This window comes from Haemaphysalis longicornis, unplaced genomic scaffold (genome assembly GCF_048455015.1).
Source record: "Haemaphysalis longicornis isolate Haplotype H1 unplaced genomic scaffold, Haemaphysalis longicornis Haplotype H1 scaffold_4, whole genome shotgun sequence".
Classification (NCBI taxonomy): Eukaryota; Metazoa; Arthropoda; class Arachnida; order Ixodida; family Ixodidae; genus Haemaphysalis; species Haemaphysalis longicornis.
Window position 1 is genome coordinate 28,755,207 of NW_027526361.1, and position 26,081 is coordinate 28,781,287.

The 26,081-nt window shown below is 48.2% G+C and overlaps 2 protein-coding genes across 4 annotated transcripts in view; one reads left to right on the top strand and one right to left on the bottom strand.

Moving 5' to 3' along the window:
* The first annotated feature begins 226 nt into the window (after positions 1-226).
* On the top strand, positions 227-8,819 carry Cct5 (chaperonin containing TCP1 subunit 5). Its single transcript, XM_077706251.1, has 9 exons — positions 227-458; positions 1,657-1,717; positions 2,328-2,492; positions 3,143-3,534; positions 5,151-5,420; positions 5,802-5,987; positions 6,541-6,678; positions 7,442-7,622; positions 8,605-8,819. Exons 1-9 carry the CDS (start codon positions 354-356, stop codon positions 8,730-8,732), a joined length of 1,626 nt encoding a protein of 541 aa, XP_077562377.1. The 5' UTR covers positions 227-353; the 3' UTR covers positions 8,733-8,819.
* Positions 8,820-11,555: 2,736 nt separating this feature from the next.
* The window catches only part of LOC144178416 (transmembrane protein 245), a 30,035-nt gene continuing 15,509 nt past the window's right edge, over positions 11,556-26,081 (bottom strand). For 2 of the 3 annotated variants that reach the window (XM_077706253.1, XM_077706255.1), the window contains 8 exons: positions 25,526-25,702; positions 24,637-24,864; positions 23,420-23,542; positions 22,399-22,630; positions 22,125-22,299; positions 20,918-21,097; positions 14,690-14,750; positions 11,556-12,546 (listed from right to left, as the gene is read on the bottom strand). In XM_077706253.1, coding sequence (XP_077562379.1) covers positions 14,732-14,750; positions 20,918-21,097; positions 22,125-22,299; positions 22,399-22,630; positions 23,420-23,542; positions 24,637-24,864; positions 25,526-25,702 — 1,134 coding nt within the window. In that variant the 3' untranslated portion in view covers positions 11,556-12,546; positions 14,690-14,731. The remainder of the gene's footprint in view (positions 12,547-14,689; positions 14,751-20,917; positions 21,098-22,124; positions 22,300-22,398; positions 22,631-23,419; positions 23,543-24,636; positions 24,865-25,525; positions 25,703-26,081) is intronic. The other variant, XM_077706254.1, reaches the window with a different exon arrangement.

The following is a 26,081-nucleotide window of genomic DNA, read 5'->3' on the forward strand; positions in this document are numbered from 1 at the left end:
AACAATCGAGATGTTCGATTTTGGCGCGCTTTGAAACATTGCACCACCACGGGCAACGCCGAACTTGGCCGAAAGTGAAGTTTTAAGTTTTACCGGTTGAAATTCCTAGTTTACAATAAATTCTTTTGTTTTTTATTGAATGTAAATTTTTCATATAAATAACTTGCACAAGCTTGGTTCTTGTAGTTGTAACAAGTGGTAACAATCTTCGTTAAAGGAACGGCTGGCAACATGCGCAGAGCTGAAAACTTGCTTCAATGGCCTGATTGGGGTTGGGCTGAATGAATTGCCGGTTCTTCAATCGCGGTAATCCATTGTTTTAACTGTATGTGTTATTAATTTAAAATATCGCAATGAATTCCTTAGGGGCTTTAACTTTCGATGAGTACGGTAGACCATTCATCATACTTAAGGATCAAGACAGAAAGAAGCGACTCACCGGCGTCGATGCTCTCAAGGTACGTTTTTCCCTATTTTTCTGTACACGTCTTTCTGCAAATTCTAGGTGCTCAGACTGCTCGTTAACAAAGTTAACAGCTTTTTCCTTGTAGCACAATTTTGCATAATTAATTACCGCTTGCGGCACATCACTGAAGGAGACGCCTGGCATGCTTTGTTCTGCTGCCCACGCCTTTTAACGACGAGTGTAAATGCACATAAACTGCCATAACTGCGTTTCTTTTTTGTTTAACCCTGCAGGTTTTAGGCGAGATTTTTTTCAATCAACGTGTGGTTCGCAAATACCCGAACTTCCATCAATCGTGAATACGGAGTGACTTAGTGCGCTCGCGACGCTAAGCTTGCCCATAAAAGGGCAGCGACGGACGTCCAGCTGCCCGCGGGGTAGTGCTGGGAGTTGACAAAGCAGTTGCGTTTGTTCTGATCGCTCTAATTATGTGGAATAAAGTTCTGGGGCAATTTTTAGCACGCCAGAGCGTAGACCTCCTTGCTCATTTATGGTAGCGCGCTGGTTTTCTGAAGGCAGAAGTAGACACGGCCACCTGTTCAGCTACGATTTTATGTTGGGTGCTGTGAACAAAGCCGTTTTAATTTTATGTGGATAAACGATCGCAGCCCGTCCAGGACAACCGCTGCGTCACTAATCCCGCAATATTGTGTTCACCGGCTAACAGGTACCCGTGCTCAAGGCCACATTTGACTTCCAAAATGGGCTTTCATAAGAGGTACAGTCTTTCAGTGCGTCGTGAGGAAGAAGTCATACCCAGTAGGATTTGAGGTTGTGTGCATTGTTAGCACTGTTAACTAGGGGATGGGAATAGCAGCAATGGAGAACAAGGACAGCAGTATATGTAGATATTCCTCGTTGCGTTTAGCACACATTTATGGGGATTTGCCATCAGCGTGGCGAGCTGCAGATTAATGTGCAACCCGCCGCAGTGGCTCAGTGGCTAAAGCATTGCGCTGCTGAGCACAAGGTCGCGGTTTAGATTCCCGGCCGCGGCGGCCGCTTTTCTGATGGAGGCGAAAAGCAAAAACGCCCATGTGTACGAGATTTCGGCGCATGTTAAAGAACCCCAGGTGGTCAAAATTAATCCGGAGCCCACCACTACGGCGCGCCTCATCACCTGCGTTGCGTCGGCGCGTTAAACCCTACAATCAGATTAAGTGCAACTGTTGTGCTCCCCCTTCTTTCAGTCCCATATCCTGGCGGCGAAGGCCGTGGCCAACATCCTTAAGACGTCTCTCGGCCCAAAAGGTATTGTTCATTTCTGCTTCCGTGATCCCACGAGGTCATGGAAGTTATGTCAGCAGTAAAGTGGCAAACATTCATCTAACGTTTAAGCATCTCGTTTGTAACACCTTTCCTGTCTGAGTGAGTGGGGAAAGGTTTCAATTAAAGTGTGCCCATTAATGTTGCCTTAAATGTATTCTTTGTGCTTGCTGCTTAGCTAGAGCCATGTGCTTTCTTGGACATTTTGTGGTGGCAGGGGATGGAGCACCTGGACACCAGGCTTGGCGTTCAACGTGCCCTTGCCTGGGGCTTAAAGGGTGCAACATAAATGTTATTTCCCACCTGAACCATGGTCTGGCGTATCCATTGCGTCAAGCACACTGATATGGAGGGAACACTTCGCAACTTGTTCTCGTTTGGTCGTGGTAGCGTGCACTTTGTAGTAGTAGTTAATGAGGCTGGTGACCTCTGCTTCTTGTTGCTGATTGAAGCATGGTACAAGACCTTGAGGGAGTGAAGTACCATAAAGTTTGTTTCTACTGTGATTGTCCTTACTTTGGGTGTGCTGACACATGGCTACCCGAATGACATGCGATTGCTGATTGGATTGGATAACTTGTTTCCTCGTTTGTAGGGCTCGACAAGATGATGGTCTCCGCGGATGGCGACGTCACCGTTACCAATGATGGTGCGACTATACTGAAAATGATGGATGTGGAGCACCAAATAGCCAAGCTGCTGGTACAGCTGTCGCAGTCCCAAGATGACGAGATCGGGGACGGTACTACAGGTGTGGTTGGTAAGGGTGCCCTCTTTCATTCTCTCCAAGTTGTTTGCTTTTTAACTTTAGCACTTGTCTCGTTGGGGCTTCCAATTGGGTTAGTAGGTTTCTGCCAGAGCATCAGGCATGTTCTTGCTGCAGCTTCAGTCATGCAATTGGTAGGCGACTGGCAGATAAATGTATAGGACAGAAATGTTGGTGCGTTTTTTATTATTATTATTAACCCTTTCACGGCCACTCCTGAGATTATTCGGGCAATTATTTAAGCGTTAGTGTTTTTGTATTCCTGCATAACATTTTTGTTGGATACAGTAATCCTGAATAAAGTGCTTACATGACTTGTAGAGCATCGAAGCACATTACGAGCCTAAAATCTCCACCCGATGAACCCGAAAAGAAAAAAAAAAAGAAACCTGGCAGGGAGTGAGGGACCACTTGTAAAATAAACTTGCCAGTGAAAGGGTTAATGGTCAGTGATGGTGTGCTAGTATGTACAAGCTTCTGACATAGTAACAAGGCTGGGTTCTGAGATATGTATGTATCGGGGGCATGTTCAAAAGCATGCTTCCATTCATTCCCCTCTGATTGCTCATCATGAAGTGGCAGTGGAGAAGGCTCCCGCGTGACATTTTTCTCACATGGGACATCGTGGTGGGGTGTGCTTCCAGTGTTGGCGGGAGCTCTGCTGGAGCAGGCCGAGCAGCTCCTGGACCGGGGCATCCACCCGATCCGCATTGCGGACGGCTTTGAGATGGCCGCCCGCTGTGCGCTGGCCCACCTGGACCAGGTGGCCGAGAGCTACTCGGTGTCGCCGGACGACAAGGAGTTCCTCATCCAGACGGCCATGACCACGCTGGGCTCCAAGATTGTCAACAAGTGCCACCGGCAGTTTGCAGAGATCGCCGTGGAGGCTGTGCTGTCGGTGGCCCAGCTGGACCGGGGGGACGTCAACTTTGAGCTCATCAAGGTCGAGGGCAAGGAGGGTGGCAAGCTGGAGGACTCGCTGCTGGTCCGGGGAGTGCTCGTCGACAAGGACTTCAGCCACCCACAGATGCCCAAGGTGGGGACCAGAACTGTCCCGTATTGTAACCTCCTGTCCAACATCGTAGCTGCTCAGAACTGTTCTGCAAGGTGTCTGCATCGTGCAACGCGATTCATGTGCATGCTTTCTTTTGAAGCCCGATAGGCAGTTTCGTCCCAGTGGTGGTTCCTGCCTCTGGTAGAAACTGGAGCACAACGCACGTTGCGACCGGTGCACCAGTTAGGGTATTTTGCTTTTGCAGGCCCACCAATAGGGTGGGTTGTGGCCATGGTGGCAATTTTTAAGCGTTTGGAGCATGTTTATACTAAAATAGGTTTAGGCTCACCATTGCAGTGAATTCTCGATGGCCACTTCTGCTAGGAGTGCAGATAAAGATTTATGGCAGAATTTTTACCCATATTGTAAGCAGTGCTTAGCTAGTCAACTGTCTTTTTTGTATATATTTGTGGTGGCAGGGGATAGAGCACCTGGACACCAGGCTTGGCGTTCAACGTGCCCTTGCCTGGGGCTTAACGGGTGCAACATAAATGTTATTTCCCACCTGAACCATGGTCTGGCGTATCCATTGCGTCAAGCACACTGATATGGAGGGAACACTTTGTGACCTGTTCTTGCTTCGAAGATGTACACACGCGTAACCTTGTTTGCGCAAAGATTCCATGCTTGTGAGCAGCAAGCAGTTGCAACTGGAAGTACTTGTGCGGCTTCGTTCATTGCATCAGTGCCATGTTGTGACCACTGCGAATGTCGCGCACTGTAGAGTTGGCGTCCATGGCAGGTATAGTGCACCCGCCGTATGCACAGCATGTTTTCGCCTCCAGAAGTGTTTTGTGCAATTGGGGGACACTGGTTTTGAGGACCAGAAATTTGCCAAAAAATCAATTTTCTGTATTAATTTTATTTGCAGTCTATAGGTCCCAAAGAATGTACCTGCAAAATATTATAGCTGTACCATAGGTATTGACAAAGCTGTCACCATTTGAAGTTGGCTAAATGGGCCACTTTCCCCTGCATTTACGAACTTTGTGCCTCGTTTTCTCAAAACCAGTTTTTTTCCCATAAGGTCAACTGTCGGGTACAATATCTTGGGATGTAGTGGTCATATTTGCGTCATTCTTGCTGCATTTGAAAGCTTAAGAACTGAACAGTGCAATAAAACCAGAAAAATATAAAATTTCTTTCTACAAGTTTTTATGCACTTGTTTTACGAAAACATTGATAATTGATGACCTGACATTTGATAAGTTCAGAGCAATTGCAGAAACAGTGATAAAATTACTGCTGTGGTATAGTTGCACTCCCTGGTCCTTCGAGAGCACAAAGTAACAAGAATTCAAGTATATCATAAGCAGATAATTAAAAAATTGCCCGAAATGACATAACATGTTGCAAAACTCTGAACTTAGACTATATAGATGAAAACTGACTGCATAGTTGTGCTTAGGATGTTAAAACACACTTAATGTGCAAATTTCAAGGAGATTGGTTCAAAAATAACAAAAATGTCTTCAAGACCAGTGGCCCCCCTTAAAACTTCCATGCAAGTTCTGGACAACATAAAATGCTGTCATCTAGTTGGAACATGTGGCAGGAGCGGTGCATCGCGCAGAGGTGACCTTGCTGCCCACATGCAGGAGGTGCGCAATGCGAAGCTGGCAATCCTGACGTGCCCATTTGAGCCGCCCAAGCCCAAGACGAAGCACAAGCTGGACGTGAGCTCTGCAGAGGAGTTTGAGGCCCTGCGGCGCTACGAGCGGGAGCAGTTTGAGCTGATGGTGGAGCAGGTGAAGGCGGCCGGCGCCAACCTGGTGATCTGCCAGTGGGGCTTCGATGACGAGGCCAACCACCTGCTGCTGCAGAAGCAGCTGCCTGCCGTGCGCTGGGTCGGAGGACCTGAGATTGAGGTGTGTCACCCAAATCGCATATGTTACTCGACAACTTCCTTGGCAGCTGCGTTTTCTTCTTCCTCCTCCTCTTCCTTCTCCTCCTCCGCCTTCTTTCCCTGTTTCTTGCGATTTCCAGCAAGCTTGTAAAGGCAGTGATTTTGAGGGAACTCAGGGCGGAGGATGAAATTTGAGAAGGTGCAAGGGCACTGAAACAGTTTTCCAGTGTACTTGTTCGCCGTGAGGTAGGGCTCTGTTTGGGCAATCTCTTGGGTCACTGTCTCCCCCCTCTGTTCTCGCGCTCAAGGCACCTAAGACTAAAGACACCTCAAAGCTGCAGTGCAAGCCCATCTCTTGATTTCAATAAACGTTTATTCTCTTTCTCTCTCCCCCCTTGCACAGTTGATTGCGATTGCGACGGGTGGCCGCATCGTCCCCCGCTTCAGCGAGCTGAGTGCGGACAAGCTGGGCTCTGCTGGGCTGGTGCGGGAGCTCTCCTTTGGCACCACCAAGGACCGCATGCTGGTCATTGAGGAGTGCCCCAACTCCAGGGCGGTCACCATCTTCATCCGAGGGGGCAACAAGATGGTGAGGCACATCTTGCGAGTTGCTTTTAGCATGGGCGCTGCTGCAAGGGATTTGTCGTTACCTGCACAGGGTACACTTCGTAATGAGAGTTCGCAAGGGCGGGCCTTTGCACAAAAGTGTGCGTAGTGTCTGTGTGGGCACGTAATGATTTTTGGTGTCCTAGTAAACATGCAACCCTTTGTTTGTATGGTCTGTACACCAGACCAGTGTCAAGAAAGGCAGAATTCATGCTGCCTTCTTTCACTGTGGTGTAAAGAACTTGCAAGAACGTGTAACACGTGACGTGTCCTGTATGCCTCGGCCACCCTCTTGAACTATTCAATTAGTGTGCATCGACATAAGCACCTAAGACACTGTGCAGCCATTGCTGTGGTGATGCTGCACACGACCGAAATGGTGCAACATAAGCTTTCCATCCCGAACCATGGTCTAGCGTCACCTTTGAGCTAAGCACACTGATGCGGATGGGACATGGGTGTCCTTTGATGCTTGGCAAACCTGGCCTGCCTGTGCGTGGCAGCTGTTGAGTGGGCTCGTGATGCGGGTGTTGCAGATTGTGGAGGAAGCCAAGCGGAGCCTGCACGACGCCCTCTGTGTGATCCGGAACCTCGTCCGGGACAACCGCATTGTGTACGGGGGCGGAGCCGCTGAGATCTCCTGCGCGCTGGCCGTGGGCGCCCAGGCAGACAAGGTGAGCCCCTCTCGTTGAACGCCTGCGGCAAGCTGCCCCCATAGTGTGTGGAATGATGACAGCCTAATCCATTCTAGGAGGTATGCCACCCTGACACAAAAGCCCACCCGGGTTTTCCGGGTGGGTGGGCGTGCCTTGGCCACCTTTGAATGACCTTGGCCACTGACTGCACACTGTAGAGGGCAGCACTGTCATTCTGTGCACAGATGAGCCTGACAGTGTAGTTGAAAGAGCAGGTTTTGTGCTCTCACCTGCTGCATTCAATGTGTAGTTGAGCCCAGCCGCGAAAATGGCGTTGCTTGGGAGGGCCGCCTCTATTGAGGCATTTATGCCTGTAGGTTTGAGGGTGTCGCAAAATTCAGATGTTGGGGACCCAATGTTGTCATGCCAGCTCTGAGGTCGAAAGAGTGCTTTGTATTTGGCGAGTAGCTTTATCTGTGTAGTATGTGCCGAGGAAGGCAAAGCACATACAGTTTGAGCTGCAGGGACGACAAGCAAGGAAACAAAAGGTGCTGTCGTTCAGTTATGGTAGCCGCTCTGAAAAGACGTCGAGCGGTCTGTGTCGAGGTGCTACCATTTGGCATCACTTCCTTATCTGCCGAAGATCCAGCAATCTGCCCATCATGAAATTGGTAAGGGGAGTCTATAATTTGCCGCGGGTCGTGCTAAAGTGCATTACACGTGAGATTTTAGCTCTCAAAGGTTGCATGCAGCCATATGGTGCACGTGTGTGACATATGGCTGTGTTGCACCCCCGCTGCAGATCTCGACGCTGGAGCAGTACCCGTTCCGGGCTTTTGCCGACGCCCTGGAGAGTGTGCCCCTGGCCCTGGCGGAGAACTCTGGCCTGCCGCCCATTGAGACGCTGACCGAGGTGAAGGCACGCCAGGCCCAGGAGAACAACCCCGCCCTGGGCATCGACTGCCTCGGCAAGGGCACCAACAGTAAGTTGCTGACACTGCTGCCAGCAGACCCATGCTCCTGTTTGTTCTCCAAAAATTGATGCAAAGTTGGGCATGTGACCATTAAATGGGGGTAAATTTACAAGCAGTTATTTCTGAGTGCTCAATACAACATGAAAGGTTTAGCTGAGATTCTCGCAGTGACTGCCATAGGCAGTTGTAAAATTCCAGATGACACTTGCCTTAATACAAAAGGAAACCATTCGCTATGTATGCAGGCTGGAAGTTGCTCATTTATTTGACCAACTACAGTGTAGACCGCTGATAATGTATGTCGTGGGAGCCGCAAAAATCCGCGCTAAAGCAGTACCTCACTATCACCAAAGAATGTGCGAATCCAACCACATCGCAACCTGCCTTTCAAAACAAAGGCCTCCCTTTAATTCTTTGTTTTTTCTTGCGTCAGCCACTGCTGCAGGGTCTTACCAGCTGCGAGTGTGGCTTTAAGGGGACATGGCTTTCGAAATCAGCTTTATTTCTTTGAAGATTTTGATGAAAATTGGCACAGCAACTGGAAATGCTTTTGTGGAGGAGGCCATAATGGCAGGCAGAAACGCAGTAACAGCATGACCGTTCACATGAGATTGTCCGGCACTCGCAAAATGTCTAGTCTATTTTAGTGGCCCACAACAAGTAAAGCGAATGCGCAGTGCACATTCATGGCGAGCCTCAGTTCCCTGCTGAAGGCCCTCTGACCGCTTCCACGGATGCCCTTCGGCCAACGCCAACGCCGCAGTGTGGCGCCGCGTCTGGCAGCACACAAAGCTCTCTCATAGTGTGACGGTGGAGTTTCATGACCAGAAAAGCATTGAAGGACTCTGGCAGTACCATGACTAGCAGTGTTGGTAGTAAAGGGGTAGGGAGGATACATATGCCAGCTTGTCGCGCATTTGTCGGGGTTCACGTGAGCAATTTATAAGTGTCTGTGTGACAGAGGAGTAACGTATGCCCTTTTCTACCGCAGACATGAAGGAGCAGCATGTGATTGAGACCTTGACGAGCAAGAAGCAGCAGATCAGTCTCGCCACCCAGCTGGTCAAGATGATCCTCAAGATTGACGACATCCGGACACCTGACAGTGGCTTTGCTTGAGAGACAACCAACCAACCACCAAACTACTAACTTAATACCCCTTTTCTTTTTTTTGTGCTTGTAATAAAGAACCCGTATGCCCTTTGACCAGCTTATTTTTTCTGCCTTGTGTCTCGAGCACGACTCTCGGCTATTCGAACTGGGAAGGCCACCCAAAACAGCATTTTCTGCTCCACTAACCGTTTGTCTCCTCCTCCTCCTTCCCATTTCCCTACACGGCCAAGGCACTTTGCTTCATCGTTGGGGTGTGCGGCCTCTAAGGCCGTTTGAAGAAATAAAAGCTTCTGAAGCAAATGGGTATGCTGACCAAACAAGGACGAACATGCTACCAACTGGGCCCTCTGAAGTTACATTCATCTACTTTGAACGAAGGCCAGAAAACAACCAAAAAGTAGTCTGGATTTACTTACTTGACTAGCATGACCTATGCTTAGGGTTGTTTGTTTTTGGGTTTAAATTTTTTAAAACCAGGGGGGGGGGGGGGGGGCATTAAGAATGTGGTGCTATTTTTCAAATAGGGCTTTCTTAAAACCATTTTGAAATGTGAAAGTCGGGAGAACGTTCGGGTTCTCCCGACATCGCGGCTTTACTGGGTAGGCACAACAGTGTCGAAGCAGCGTTTCCCAGCCTGGGGTAACGAGCGGTAGTCGTGCCAATACTCGAGGAGATCGAAAGCTGTGTATGTGGGGCTCGCTTCCAGCACGTACTGGCAAAGAACATAGACCGTCAACTCACCATTGTGCAAATCACTACTTTGAAAAGGTCCGTTCGGGGAGAAATTCAGTGTAACCCGATTCTCCTGAAACCTGTTCAAGATGTAAAGCGTTCTGTGGAAGACAGGTTAAAATTAAACAAGGGAGTCTTGGAGCAGTGGTTTGGTGCTCTACCATTTGAAGCACAAGTGATGAGCATATCTGGGGCGGTATTCTCGTAACTGTCCCTTTTGAAAACGTCCCTTTTGCGTCCCTTTCATCGTGACGTACTTCCGGTTAAGTAATGGGCTTTGGCAGTAGGTTTGCTGCACTTGCGTTACGTCACTTCCTGTTGTTTGCTTTTAGCCAATCAGGGCTCGCCAAAAGGGACACTTCTGAAAGGGACGCAAAAGGGACAAAACTCGAGAATACCGCCCCTGAAGTGTACTCTACGAGGAAATTAGCAGGCACAAAGGTGGAATGAAGAAGGTGCAGTAAACCAATGCAAACAGCTTGTTCTAAAGTAACAGCACAGCACTGCACAACTCGTGATAAAAAATTAGGCTATACAAAAATAGAAAATCATTCCGAATAAAAGTAACATTAAAGAATAACTTCTAATAATGGTACAGCAGTAGCAGCGTCAATGAGTAACCATGCAATGTAATGTTTAGAGAAATACATTTAAGCAAAATGACTTCCTCATGCCCCTAATGCAATAAATTTATCTGCATTCTAAAAATCACCAGCAATAAGTTCATTGAGGCAAGAAACACATTGTACAGCTTGTCCTGGTGCATGAGTGATGTTTCAGGGACGGCCAATGAAATTATCAAAATATTAAGGACACGTTTACACTTTACAGTGGTGCGAGTGAGGGCCAGTAGCACTTTGGCTGTAAAGGCATGGACATGTAAACCATGGACACGTCGACAGAACCATGTCGGTTCCAGACTCTCATACAGAGCCGTGCCAGTAAAGTTGCTTTAAAGCTGCCTTTTACACAAAGTGCAGAGGCTGCTTGTGTTGTGAAATAGGAAATACCACAAGGGTCTTCGGTGGTTCCACACCACGTGCATAATTGCTTCACATTTTGACCACAGCGAGAGAACCCGGCAGAGGTTTTTACCACGGGCAATGCAATATACTGCACAAAGGTCAAAGAGAGCAAACGACATCTCACCGACTGACTGCATACATTTTATTTCTTTTCCGAGTTTGCATGCAAACACCAAGCTCCTTAAAAAATTTGTTCCATTTGTTACTACACACCTAAATCAACCTTATCTCACCGTCATTACCGATTAACCGCACGCCTGCCTGCCACTTTTACCAGGCCGGCATCGCCCCACAACAAGCCTTCCCCATGCTACCCTGGCTGCCTCCGAACCTAGAAGTTACCATTATCTGAACTGTTGGGAATGAAGCGGCTCATGCTGCAGACCGCAATGTGCACTACCGCGCACTCCCAACCTCAAGCACTGCACCAGGTGCCACCCTCCCGCCAGTGAAGGCACGCTTTTTCCCTTTATTCCACCTACTGTTCCATACTGTCCCACTACAGACATGCCCCCCACACCACCCCTTCCTCCAAACACACCGTGCCACCCTTTACCGCCACCTGCAAACCAAAACCTTCTACAATCACCCCATCCTACACCACATCTCGCCACCCCTTTTCTTCTACAACTGCCCGCACTGCCACATACCTCTAACCACCTGCCACCTTGTTTTCTCCTGTCCTCATCACCCTAACCTCATCCCATCCCCCAACCCTGAGCAGTGGGATGTTGAGCTGACCAGCTCAGCACCACAGCAACAGCAAACCCTGGTGCAACGAGCTCTGGACGCACCTCTAACTCGTGGCCTCCTAAACACAAGAGGCTGGAATCATCCGCTTGGGCTCAATAAAAGTTTATTCCTCCTCCTCCTCCAGCTGAAAAATTAAAAGCCTGCCATCAACTGCCAGCTTCTCCCACTCAAGCGGCGCATGCAGTAATGCCGTTCTTGGGAACATCTGCGATGTGCACCACTGTCCAAGCCTGTGGCTGTTGCACTGCATAGTCTAGCAGTAGCTGGGTAGGGTGCAAATGATGCCAGCTGAAGTGTAGTTAAAAAGACAAGGCCCACATCACGAGACATACAAGTTTTATTTGGTAAATAACTTGCAGACCCAATGCAACAGGATTATCTGCACTCTTTAACAGTTCTCGATTCAACAAGTAGTAGGAACAAGCAACACAACGGGCGTCATTTCGGCTTATACTTTGGCCACAACTTTCAATACCACAGATTATTCCGGCTGCGTACAGCAAAACGGTCGCACCCAAAATCTGGCACAAAAATATTCGCTCCATTCAAATATCTGCACACAAATTTCACACAGTAACATAGCCAAGAAATTGTGATCTACTACACAGTCCATCCTTCCAAACCGTCCGATCTCACTTCATAAAAAACGTGTGGTAAAAGTAAATTGCGCTCTAGTTGCTGGCGAAGTGTTAGCTCCAAGCACGGAGGGAATTATTTCACAGCTGGCAGGAGAAATTCTTGTTAGCCATTGTTCAAGCTCAGCAGAGGCAGTCACTGCAGTATCTTTTCCGCAGTTGACTTCTCGGTGAGGGGGGACCTTCCAACTTCTCCTTCTTGGGCTTCAACAGGCTTTCCAGACAGCTTAAATGCACATTCTTGTGACCCCTCAAATTACGTCGAAAATCAATCGCGTCCAATTTGTTTAGCTGCACATCTCTCGCATATAAATCAGCCAAACAAAAATTGATGCCAAGACAACTACATCGAGTATCCTTGCTGATTGTACCAGCTGAACAGTTAGTTGGCTTGCAATGCAATGGGCAGCGCTAGAGTTTTAAAATTCCGCGTAAACGTCATGTAAAGAGACATTCTTCGAATAACCATAAAACCGTAAAAAAAAATGTGCTTGCACAACCCAAAAAGTAGGCAACAAGTGGTGCCCATGTGCGTTGCAGGCAGAAAGCACGCTTTGGTGAGTTCTCGCAGAAGCGAAGTCGGCTGAGCAAGGCACAAAATGACTAGCAGCAGGGCAGAAGGAACGGGGGGGAAGTCTTGCCGGCCACACGTAGACGGCTCATCTGCTGTTGTACCTGAAACGCAGCAGGCAAGAGTTTTCGTTAAGTGCGTTCCCTCCACTCTGCTGTCCCCGGTGACTTGCGGGCACACTTCATGCTGTGCTCGAAATACACGCAACGTTGACGCAAGTGTAAAAAGCAGAGCCAGAACTGAAGACACCGAGTGCGCGTAACGATGGAGAACACTGAGCATGCATCATTCATGCTAGGCCGGCTGCAAGCTCCCTTAGGACCTTGTTAGGGCATATGTGGTGGGGGGGCAAATGGATAGCTCAGCTAGAGTGTACCGGGCACTGGTCATTAACTCTAGCCCAACCAGTTAGTGCACAGTTGGAAATGTCAACTTGAGTACTAACGAGGTTTCTAGTGTAGGGTAGATCACCATGCAGTTCGAAAGGGGGTGGGCACTCATGTCTTTTAAAGGCCACATGCATTAACCCTGTCAAACGATATAAAGCCCCACAAACCTTTTTAGTAGTCCAAACAACCAGAACGAGCACTGGTAAACAAGGTTACTAATTCCTACAGAGTTTTGCTTCATTATGCCACCGCTGAACAAGCTCAGAACTTTAAAGACTGTACTTTCTTTTTGGCATGTTCTTCTTAATATGCAGCATGACACGACGAGAACAAAAACCTAAGTGTGTTCACACTGCTTTGCTTTTCCAAGCAGCAGTCTTAGTACTAGGAGATGAGCTATACTATCAAAAGCCACAACAACTGTCATAACCATAATATGCAGACAAAGTCTTGACAGCCCTCTTATGTAGTATGCAAGCATCCGTCCTGTTTATGATTGTAATAAGTCAAATTCAAAGTTTTTCTTCCCTGAGCTGCCTTTGTACTACCAGAACCTGTAACAGAGTTGCAATTAGTGCCCTCAACAGGCTGATGAAAATGTGCATGCATTGCACGATCCAAGATGCAAATCTATAACTTCTTATAGAATGAAAAGATCCACAAAAAAAGTCAAATCAGCCATTTCCCTTGGATGTGAGAGGTAAGAAAATGTCTGCTGAGAATTCTAAATACATAAACCGAGCCAATTACTACAGCAAGACAATTATCTAGATACAAAGGTAATTATACAAGATACAAAGAGAGCTGGCTGACCATCTTATATCAACTGTTGCAGCACATAGTTTCAAGTCATTTCAGTTAAACAAGTTGGGTGACAGCACCTTTATGACGAAAGATACAGGATCTCTGCCATATCAGGGGAGCTGCTGTCGCAGGCTGACAGGTTATTCTGAAGATGTTTTCATAGTAGTGGTGACTAATCTGGTTCAGCAGCCAAAAAAGAAGAGCTTCGATTACTTTCAGCTAATGTCAAGTGCTGGTCAAGCACATTTTGCAGACTGATCCCTGCACTGCCTGCACTGAGACCACGTCTGCAGTGATGGTGGTCTACCTTGGCAGGTGATCCTTTGAGCACAAAGAAAGCAGAAAGAAAACTGCAAAGGCCCCAAACCAAAACTGGCTGAAATATGACTGTCAAAAGTGTACATAACTTGGAATTGAGCAGGCCACCTCAGCCCATTTGGCATTGCTCATTTTGCCATAAATCAAAAAAGAATGCTGCATTTGGCTTATTTTACATCTTGCGCTCACGGGACTCCAAAGCACATTTCGAATGTGGCAAATAAGCCTGCCCAGTTGTTCAATTGAGGTCAGGAACCTCAGAGACAACCACAATCTTGATACAAATTTTTGCAATCCCTTTGCAACACTGTATACCTGTTTCTGTTACTGCAACTTTTAGTGCTAACTGCATAAGTTAGCTTTTTGTATAACTGTGGCACGAACATAAAGGCTGAACTCCATGCTGCGACTCTTGAAGGATTAATGTCCATTTTGTACCTCTCCCCCACCCGCCTTCATCATATTCTGTCTGCTTTCAGCTTTTGGCTCGAGCAGGGGAAAAAAATGGGCAGACTGAAGCTCCTGAGTCTCAATTTCCCCCTGTCCGGCAAGCTGTCATTCGTGTTAGTGATAGTGATTGCCCAACAAACCTCACGTTAATTAAGTGGCCCTGCTGTGTTAGCTTCATTTGATTATGCCATGCTGTTAGAGCACAGGCAGACAATTTGCCAGCCCCCAAACGTGTTCTAAGACACGCGGGTGTGGCACAGCGTCAAAAAAAGGAGGGCGTTCTCACCTTAGGTCCAGCACAGGGTTGACTGATGCGTGCCATGCCACGCTAGTCTATTGTGAACATCCTAAACAGAAGCAACACCCATTGGCACCACAACCAAAAGGAAACGCCGAGAAGCAAAACGAAATACAACCGCATGCAGCACAGCGTCCGAGCAGTGGAGAGCAATGTGCAATGCTACGCAAAAGAGCCCACAACCCAAGCTGGCACGGTATTTAGGGTCACTTCAGGGGCGGACAAAACACTGCCAGCAGGTGACAAACATAGCTGCACGACTCCCTGTGATTTCTGTACCCGTTCTCTCTCTTCGTCCTTTCCTACTTTCGTATCTTTCCCTTACTTTCATACTTTCTTGTCATCGTTACACCAACTAGCCCAACTTGCCATCTTACTTGAAAATCTTGATGGAATCCTTAACTGAACCTCGCCGAGCCTTGCAGGCATGCTGAGAAGAAATAGCTACTAGATTTGGACAACTTTGCGGGAGCTGAAATGTTTCTCGCAGATAAAACGAACAAGGCTTAACACGTTTATGGCGGCACAGCGAGGCACAAGATGACTGGCTGACGTGTTATCTGAGAAATAGTTTCACAGCCTCTGATAACAGAACTAAGGCCTTGCATTGCTGACAATATCAAGTACAGATCGCTAAGGCTGCAGCTGCCAGAATGACCCATTATTTCCATCCTTTCAGTTCAGCCGCAACGCACTTGAACAGTGAAATGGGCTCACATGAAACAGCACTCATAAAAAATGTGAATTAAAGCAGGTGCGTTGATGGGCACTCAACAAATGTGGCCCACAAAAACATAAACTATCACACCGTCCAGTCGCATCAGAAAGGAAGCACATTATTTTTCAACAAAAATTTAAATATTCCAGCAGTACCAAATGCATAGTCTGGCAGAACAGACAAGAAGCTCAAGTGCAGCTGATGCCACGAAAGTCCGTTTTTCTACTCGGCACTTATGGCGTAAATGGCAAGACCATCACCGTTGGCAGAACATAAATCAAGCCTACAATAGACAGAAAGAGAGAGAGAAAAAGGAAAAGAAAGTCTTTTTCAACAGGGCTGCCAACTTAGAAGAATGCTCCTAAGAGTACTAACCAAATAATGTTGGGTACTGTCAATTAACTTTGGCCATCTTTCACATATTTCTCGCTCTAAAGGTCTGTGTGTGTGCACCTACCTTATATTTTCATTCTCACCCCTTTTGTGCCCCGGGTCCTTCTTTGACAAAGGCCTGCATGCTGTCCTACAAACTCAAGCGCTCAGCTATGGGTATTAGGAACATTAAAGGGACCCTGCAACACTTGCCATCGACTACTAGTACTGTATTTTGGGATAAAGTCTATTGTCCCAGAAATCTCCTCCCGCAAGAATTATGAAAATCCGTTCACAATTAACGAAACTACGCGCGATGAGAAATCGCGCATAATCGTTCCCTCTCAACTCGAGCGCGGACAAGGCGACGAAAGCTGCGCGCTCTCTCCCGGAGAGGGGGGCGGCTCGCGGCGTTCTCTTCGGTGGCCTTCGATATATCACATGCCGGGTAGTTTTCTCCTTTTCTCCGCAACGCGGAGGGGCCTATTTCCGGTCTGGTGCCACAAAAAAACAGGCATGGGGGCCTGCTCGCAAGTGCGCGCTCGGGCTGGTAGGGCGCTTTTGAAGCAATAAACGTTTGTAGTCGAGTGGTCCCGTTGAAAGGGAAGTATTGAGCTCATCACTCAAACTCCGCGCGCACTCAAAACACAAAATAAACGGCAAAACTGTGCCTACAGGTTCAGGCATAGAAGAGGTTCGTACACAGTGATGACGACGACGGAAATGGGAGAATCTAGCCGCGAAGTTGACCAGTGACAGCCGATCGGGCAGCCATGGCCTATGTGACGTCCCTTAGGCCATGCATAATGAGGACAACTGAAGAGAGAGCAGTTTGTTTTTCCGCGTCTTTCACATCGATTTGCGCGCTCACCGCTTCACGTGCACGTGTAATATTTGGCTCAGGTATTCCTGGCAGTGTAATCTAAACGTCGCGCAGGTTTACTTGTACTGCTCAAAGAGTGTTGCAGGGTCCCTTTAAGGCAGCCCTTTTAGATTGCTGAAGCTACCCAGAACTGGCAGCAGCGAATAGAAGTGATGAGTGCACCCACACCTAGGTACTTCTTGAGAGAGAATAAGAAGGAAAGAAATTAACTTCTCTGAAGTTAGAAGAGGGCGTTATTTGAAATTTCCATGCTTAACCACACTGAAAACAATTTCCCTCACACACCTGAACAAAAATGTAAAACCAGAACATAATTATTTTCGGTCTTCTAGCCTTCATTTATTTGTTTTCTGTCAAATTCACCTTTATACGACAAAAGTGCCCCTAGCCTAGGGAGAAAAAAATTGGCACAGCCCCGGTTGTATCTGCAGATCAAACAGTCATAATGTGTGATGTCATGAAGATTTAAATATGCAATATGAACACAGGACCAAAAACATCAATTTGAATTAAACACTAAAGAAACGAATATGTAGGTGTAAAATACACACTAGCTATGTACGACCAAAACAGCGAGAACATTGGGAATAAAAAGCTTATTGCATATATATATATTACTGCTTTTTTTTGTTTTCTTTGAACAAAGGAAAGAAAGTTGTGAACATAGGTATTTTAGCAAAACATTACCTCTACTTTGCAATTTTCGTTCTATTGATTGAGCACAGGGACTATAATAACTTACGTAGGAACCTTCATAACCTATGCAGGAACTGTGGGGACCCTTGTTTCCCTATGCTTTGCCTGCACATGTTTTCGCGAGATGAGAGCCGCCATATTGGGTAGCCGGCGCGTCGCGTGAGTCATGACCTCTTCGTGCCCCCTTGCGACGCGCCGAACCGGCTTGCCGCAACATATGCACGAGGGCATGGGGGAAAGAGGATGAGTTTGTCGCCTTCCTTTGCGTCACCCTCTCCCCAATCAGAGGAAGACCTTCCCTCCCCCGGGCTGACCTGTGGGCCGAACAAGCATTCCGTGGGGAGTCGACTGGGTGATTTGATCGGAATCGGTGGGCTCGGCAGTGCCTACTCCGAATGCCCTGATGACGTTTAACCCAGTTGGCTCCACGAACTCTGCTGAGAGATTCTGCCCCGATAGGTCGTAAGGGATGCCTCCCCTGCTCCCGCGGCCGTGATGACGGATATCGAGGTCTGAGTCCTGCGGCTTGAGCGAGCGAAAGGAGCCAGTGTCTCCCCGCAAGCGATAGTCATGTTGTCTGGTATATGCCCAGTATCTGCCAGGCAATAAAGCCTCACTTTGGATTGCCGGAGCCTGTCTACCGCATGTGAGTACCCGAACCCGTGCGCGAGTCTTCGGATTCCGCAGGGGCTAGTGTACGGTGCGTAGCGTTCTCTAGCGAAGCTAGCCGGGGTCCTCTGCTATCCCGTACGTTAGCCCACAGAACAAATAGGATTTTGTGGGGCTGCCCAAAGGAATTTTTGTGAAAGTCCATTGGTAGCACTACTTGAAAGCATTGATTTACTTGTTGGAGGTATTTAACCGTGTAGAGTTCCTCACACAGACCAAGAAGCTTGCCAAGGAAGGTTGCAAAACATGCAACCAAGAAATTTTAATGCAACAAAGTTATAATCTATTTATATATGTGGATTGAAAAAAAAAAATCCTGCGGCATTTCACTAACGTGAAACCTGGGGAGGGGCAAAGCATGCTATGTATAAGTGTATTCTTGGCGCCTAGGCGTTTTTGTTCAAGGAGATGAAACCGTTGGGGGGTAGAGGTAATAGGCTCCGGAACGATCGCCGGGTGGCGCTGCACTCTCCCCGGAGGGGGAGTATGCCGGGCCGGCGGCCTATTCGGCACGTGCTTTTTTCGCTGCGCGCGTGCTTCATTTCTCGCGCTAGGAAGAGGGCTGGGTAAAATTTTCTTTCGACTTATGAAAGCATACACATTAGCACGTGTCCAGCAAGTTCGGTTTACACGAAGAGTAGTTACTGAGTTCATTTTTGTCGACGTTTGTCTTGTCGTCTGCTACAGACGCGCCGCCTGCTACGCGCCGCTCGAACGCCTCTCGGCCCGCTCCTCCGCGTCTGGCAAGTGCACGCGCAGCTCGCGCTGTCTCCCGCACTGCCTGAGGCATCCAGCCTCCTCTCACGAATGCGACAAAGAGACCGCCGGCTGCGCGAGCCACTTAAGCCAGCACGTACAAAGAGCGGCGGGAACACTCCTCACTAGCCCGAAACGAAAAGATGAAACTGAAAGCGAAAAAATAACCCCACATTGTTGCATGGTCAGCTGCCACGACAGTAACAAGGCGAAAGAAGAGGATCCATTCGTTAAATTCTGCATATTCCCCGCGAAAGCGCACCAAAAGGATAGACGGTAAGCATGGATCACTGCGGTTCGAAAGGTGAAATAAGTTGACACATTTTTGTTTGTATCTGTGTGCTTTCAGTTTACATTACCCGGCTTTGAAAATGCAAACTAGTGTTCTAACGAGTCCTCCCCTCTACACTTTTTTTAATGCATGCTGCCAATTATTGTTTTCCGCTATAATAAATGAACTTCGGAGTTGTTTAGCTGGTGCCGTTCGATATCGTCCAAATATAACACAATAGGTTGACATTTTGCATGGGTAAAAAAAAAATAGTTTCTAGCGATTTACCTGGGTGTAGTAGCTCTGGTCCGTCTTGTCATTGTGACTTGTGTTCTGGACTCGATTGCTGCGTTGTTCGCCTTTTTCCCACATTTAGCAATACTGGTAATTAGAAGAGGTATACATCAAATTCTGTATATTATAGTAATTAAAAGTTATACGCCACAAGCTGTTCTGTTGTTTCCGCGAACTGACACGCTAACCCATACTTGTACTCCAAGCGGGTGACAAAATTGCAAACAAAAATTTCTTCAAGGACAAGTAAAATGGAAATGCGGCGCTGTCAGCGCACCCCTTATTAGCGTGTGCCTTTCTAATGCGTTTTTATAAGATGCAGCTGATTGTTTCAAGAGTAAGAAATAACCTATTAACCATAATCAATCACGTTTATCTTACATTTCTTGCACGCGTCAGTGTTTCTGCAGTCCAGAAAGTCTGGATGTCAGAAGCGCGAGCACGTGAAGAGAGTAGCAAACAAGAGAAAAGTACGCTGTGACCAGCTGAACAGCTGTCGCCTTGCAGAAGAAAAGAGCAACCGACGACCGCCGAACAACGCGTTTCCCCCCTTAAAATCGTGGGGCAGTCTGCCGGTCGAGCGGCGGGAAGCAGGCGGCGCGTCTGTAGCAGACGACAAGACAAACGTCGACAAAAATGAACTCAGTAACTACTCTACGTGTAAACCGAACATACTGGACACGTGCTAATGTGTATGCTTTCATAAGTCGAAAGAAAATTTCACCCAGCCCTCTTCCTATCGCGAGAAATGCAGCACGCGCGCAGCGAAAAAAGCACGTGCCGAATAGGCCGCCGGCCCGGCGTACTCCCCCTCCGAGGAGAGGGCAGCGCTTCCCTCGCCCGGCAAACTTTAGCTTCGCCTCCCTATACAGCTTTGCTGTAAAAGTCTCGTGTCTTTGAAGCACAAAGCATTCTAGCGCGAGGCGTTGGAAAACGAGTGTCCCAGCGTATTCTTTTAGTACGCGTTTTTGCCCACGGAGATGAAACGTTCAAGCGTAAGGCATTAGAAATTGAGTGTCCCGGTGTGTTCTTTTAGTACACATTACATTCTAGTGCGAGGAGTTGGAAAACGAGTGTCCCGGTGTTTTATTAACCGTGACTACATGAAACGACGACGACGACAGGAGACGCCGACAGCCCAAGCCCCTAAGCGGCTTCACCCCTAATTGGCATCCTTAGTTTTTTTTGGCTTTCAGTAATGGCTTCGGTAATGAATCACGTTTATTACAGGATGGATGTGGCAACTGATTCCACATTAAACATAAAGCTCAAAACGTTACTGTAATTTAGCTTAAGTGACCACTAGACTGGCAACGCACAGAGTGCTTTTCCGCTGTACAGGTTTCTTATAAGCCACGCAATACCCAAAACTGGCTCTTCACTGGCCAAGGATTTTACCTCCAGTGCTATGCATCCCCAATAACGTTGGTGTGTGCAATGGCACTTTCACTCTTACAGCAGGTGTGGCGAATGGAGTGGTTGTTAGAGGTGCCGCAGCAGTGGACAGCGAGGGGAAGGGAGGAAGAGGGAGAGGGGCCCCATGTACACCCGCCTCACCTCTTGAAGCTGAACCGTCGGCCGGCTGTGCCCACGGGCATGGAGTGCATGACGGATCGGTACACTTTCATGGCCACAATGAGAACACACAGGAGCATGGGCCCAAACAGTGCTCCCTGGAAACCTAGGCAGAAGACGCCACCCGCTATGGCCAGGCCCGTCAGGAACGGGTGGCCGCCCCTGCACAGCAACAACACCAGCATCTCGGCTTAGCGCAAAGAGTTGCGAACGTGAACAGAGGGCATTTGTATGATTTGTAGGAACATACTGAGCCTGTTGCCACTCATCCTTCATCAAGGCTTGGTGAGCTTCAAACGGTCACAACATCCACTTAGAAAAGCGAGCTCAACAGGAAAGGCACATTTAGCCCCATATTGCCCTGGTAGTACGAGCAAAACTGGTGACATGCTATGATAGGGTCTTGATGTACCCCAGAGTTGCAAACTAGAACACTTTTTTAACTTACACGACGAGCATAACACAACCCAAGTTTTATTTCCTGCAACGCGAACATTGTCAATCTAACAGAGCTCGAGTCATGTGAGCAACACACGACCCAAGAACGGAGTTTCCTGCACACCTATGCATGATAGCTCTCACATTTACCCACAGAAATCCTTTCACTGCACTAGTACATCCAAGTGATGCAATGAACTGAAACTGAAGCGAGGCCTACCAGCCGAGGTGCTCAGGCAGCCATTTTGATAGTGCCCCTGAAGTATGTCGCCATCAAGAATAACCGCGCTCAACAAAAGTTGCCAGGTGCATTTATTTTACATGCCCTCACCTTGGTGCTTGTTTCATAATAAACAGTAAAACAAGCTATGCAAATCCGGCTTTACCATTTGCGATTGGTGAAGTGAAACTAGTGCAGGTATACGAGGCAGCAATACCAGATTTCATGCATTCTGCACGTTCTGCAACATTAAATGAGCAAGTCGCGTAGTTTTATTTTCATCTCTACAATCTACCGATACACGTTAACTTGTTCTCACACCACGGTGGACAAGACTGAGCAAGGCTTAGGTTGAGCAACACTCATGCAGAACTAACTGGCCGCTGAACTTGGGCCGTATCTAGCTAATATGCCCAGCCCTGCCTGCACGCGAAATCGCAAGCAAAGCCAGTAGTCATCGATTGCGAGACCTTGTGCGATGCAGTAGAAGACTCGGTGCGAGAAGGGGAGAGAGAAAGTGAGCAGACTTGCCCCTTGATCTCGGCGTAGATGGCGCAGTCGACAAAGTAGGTGGGCGCCAGCTGGCAGGCGAGCATGAGCAGGGCCTTGAGCCGCTGCGCCTGCACCAGCCACAGCTCCAGCACCGCCGGCAGGCAGGCCCAGTACGCGCCGATGAAGGGCACCGCACCAAACAGGGACGCCAGCGCTGGGAGGAAAGGGGAAACGCTGCCTTGTGTAGCAAGCACCCTGGCCACACACACCCAGTGTGCGCCAGGCAAGCGCACGCACGGCAGTGTGCACTCACCAGTGGGAATGTAGACCATCTTGACGTCAAAGAGGGTGTGTATGAGCCAGGTGTAGAGGCCGTAGAAGGCGGCCATCTTGAAGGAGGCGGCAAAGACCCCCGCCACGGCCTCTTCCACCGCCTCGCCCAGGTGGCTGGCCGAGCCCGGCAGCATGCTGGCAAACAGGTCTAGCGGCTTGTACCGCTCCCCACTGGCACGCAGCAGGTAGAACAGTGCCGTCAGGAACACCACCTGCAGGGGACAGACGTCATCACCAAAGATACTGTGAGCCAAACGTTCTAGCTTTGGTGACTAAGAAGTCAGAAGCCCTCAAGTGTTTATCGTATTTTTGCGCGTATAACCCGCCCCTGCATATATTCCTCACCCCCTCCCCCCCCCCCCTTTCCATTGATGAATAAAAAAATATATCCCCGCATATTGCCTGCATATCTTATATATAAAAAGATGGACCAAAGCTACTACTCAAGCAACATTAAATATTTGTTTATGCAAAAGAACTTACCTAGCTGACTACGTAACTACTAGATGACTTGGCGCATACATTTTTACAGTTGGTATATTGTTGAGCTGTGTGTGCAAAATAAGCACTGTCAATGGAATAACAGTGGCTTAGTCGCTATTACTGATGTAGAAGCATCACGGCCTAACGTGCATTGCGGTGAAGCTGCAACAAAGGAAATACCTCGCATATAATCTGCACCTCTACCTCACCCCTGTAATTTTTGCATTTTTGGTTAAATGCACGAAAATACGGTACTGCTGTGCGACACTCAGATTTGTTACTGCTTGTCTGGCACACATACTGGGCCTACAAATGAACTAATCTTCCATTGAAAAGACACGGTGCCTTCATAGGAGCTCCTATCATTCAGGACTAATTGATTTCTAGGCATGCTATTTTTCATAGCACTGATTTCAACTTGGCTTTAAGCATCATTATACCTCTGTGCGTCACAAAGCACTGAAACAAAATAGGATGGTGAAATGAACAGAGATAACGAGAAGAGGAACAAGACTCACAAAGTTAAGTACAAAGTTGAGGACTGCAGTGCCCCCTCCAAACAGGATTGACAGGGTGGTTGTGACGAGACTGAGAACCACACTGATGTTGCCCTTGAGAATGCTCCAGATGGACTCTGAGACCTGCAAAGAGAGGCTTGGCATGTAGCAAGGCTTATAGGCTGCGGCAGACCGCAATGAGAACGGCACACACCTAACGCTATTTCATGCCATTCAAAGCTCACAAGACACTTAGAAAAGGATAAAGGCTCATTTTAAAGGGACCCAGTAGCACATTGACTACTCGGAATGTATTTTGGGGTAAAGTCTATCACACCCCCAATCTCTCCCCGCAAGAATTATGAAAATGCGTTCATGAACACCGAAACAACGCATGATGAGAAATCGCGGATAATTGTTCCCTCTCAACTCAACTGCGGACAACGTGGTGAAAGCTGCGCGCTCTCTTTCGGAGAGGGGGGCTGCTCGCGGCGTTCTGTTTGGCAGCCTTGGATATATCACAGGCCGGAGAGTTTTCTCCTTTTCTTCGCAACACAGAGGGGTCTATTCCGGTCTGGTGCCACAAAAAAGCAGGCGTGGCTGCCTGCTCGTAAGCGTGCGCTTGGGCTGGTCAGGCGTTTTTGAAGCAATAAACATTGGTTGTCGAGTGGTCTCGTTGAAAGGGGATTATTGAGTTTGCCACTCAAACTCTGCGCGCACTCAAAACAGAAAAGAAGCGCTAAAACTGCATACAGGTTCAGGCATAGAAGAGGTTGGCACACAGCGCCGACGATGGCAGATCGTCACAGGAAATAAGAGAAATAAGCCGCGAAGTTGAGCCAATAGGACAGCCATGGCCGCAATGTCATCATTCAGGCCATGCCAGGGGTGCATAGAGAAAAATTAAAGAGAGTGGGATTGGCTTTTCCGCATCTTTCACAGCGATTTGCACGCTCACCACTTCACATGCACGTGTAATATCTGGCTCAGGTATTCCTGGCAGTGTAATCTAAACGTCGTTCAGGTTTACTTAAAGTGTTGCAGGGTCCCTTCAATGGGTATCCTTGAATTACAAACTTATAATTTTGCCACTTTTCAGTAGGGCCGCTAGAAGCATGAAACAACCTTTATTGCACTCTCTGATTTGCCAAAGTTCGAGCAATCATTCCACAGCTCAACACAAGGCACCGAAGAAACAATCACTGCAAAAAGCAGGCTGCACAGCCAATTCCACTCACCGACATGAGTGTGCCAATGTTGTCCCGCACAAAGCTGGTGAAGAGTGAGAAATCCAAGTTGCGCAGGGATTCAGTCACAGCATCCCAGGACGGTCCCTGGGGCAGGGCAGGGTCATCGGTGGCATTGCGTGCCACCCAGAGGTGGTAGGCACGGTCCCAGAGCTCTAACGTTTGGCGCTCTACCTCCATCATGTGAGACTCATCCGCATCCTCCATGGCACGCCGCACCTGTGACGTGCCAAAAATGAACTTTTCTGTTTTCGCCGCTCCATTGTGTGTAATGTCATAGATGGCAAAAAAAAAAAATTAAAGCCGTTCCACTCGACACGAAAACTGTCGGAAGTGCAGAGCAGTGATTCACCATAATGGGCTGTGCCACCGTTATCCACTCACTGCTACCACCAAATGCCATTCGAATTTCCCGCCCTTGCGCTGCTTGCGTGCCTCCTGCCTGAAACTGTGCCAGCAGGAGTTTTGTTCTTTTTGTGATTGCTTTTCCTCCACCATATGCCGGCATTGCACCATCACTTTTTTTTGCTTACCATCGTAGAAACCAACCCAACAAGCGTTCCCAACAAATGAACGCGGCAGCTGGCGGTTAATTACGTATATTTTGCCTCAAATGTGCCTGCAGTTTTCTTTGCGCTAAACAACGGGGAGATGTATGACAAGCATCAGCGGTTCACGAGTTTCAAAGGCTTATGACTATATAAACCGCTTGGCTTTCAAAGCCTATGGGTTATGCCGCGACGACGGAACGCCGTGTAGCTCTACTTGGGTCCAGTGAGCGAGCTAACACGACAATGCAAGCCCCTAAAGTGCTCTGCACTTAAAAAAAGGTTAGTCACATTCAAATGCAGGAGCCAGTACACTCGATAAAACGGCTCACCGCGCCGCCAATCCACTGGCGCCCGTAGAGGTAGGCGTCGCCCAGCATGGAGTCGAAGGCCCCCTGGACGTTTCGTAGGGACTCGGGCAGCATCTCCTGCAACTCGGGGCTGTTCACCACGGTGTGGTTGATGAGGCTGCTCGTCACCTCCACCAAATGCATGCTCTCGCCATACACCTGCGCACGCACACACACACACACACACACTCTTGATAACTGGAGTGCATTAGAAAGCTAAAGGATGGGGGGGGGGGGGGGGGGGGGGGTGCCAGACAAGTTGTTCATGTCTATAACCTGCACAGCTTGCCCATGAATACTGCACTAGATGGCAGCAGCTCCTTGGTGGAATTGTACAAATGAGAAGGCAGGTATTGGTACCCCAGACTACCTACCACATTGTAATTTGCCAAGTCACAAACTGCAAAAATGGATAAACAAAGCACATAAAAAAATGACAGAAACAAATAAATGTTTCATGCTCGCAAACTTATGAATAATGAACACAGCCGTCTTGGCAGGCTGTTAGGCTGTTAAATTCACTTGATTCAATGACAAG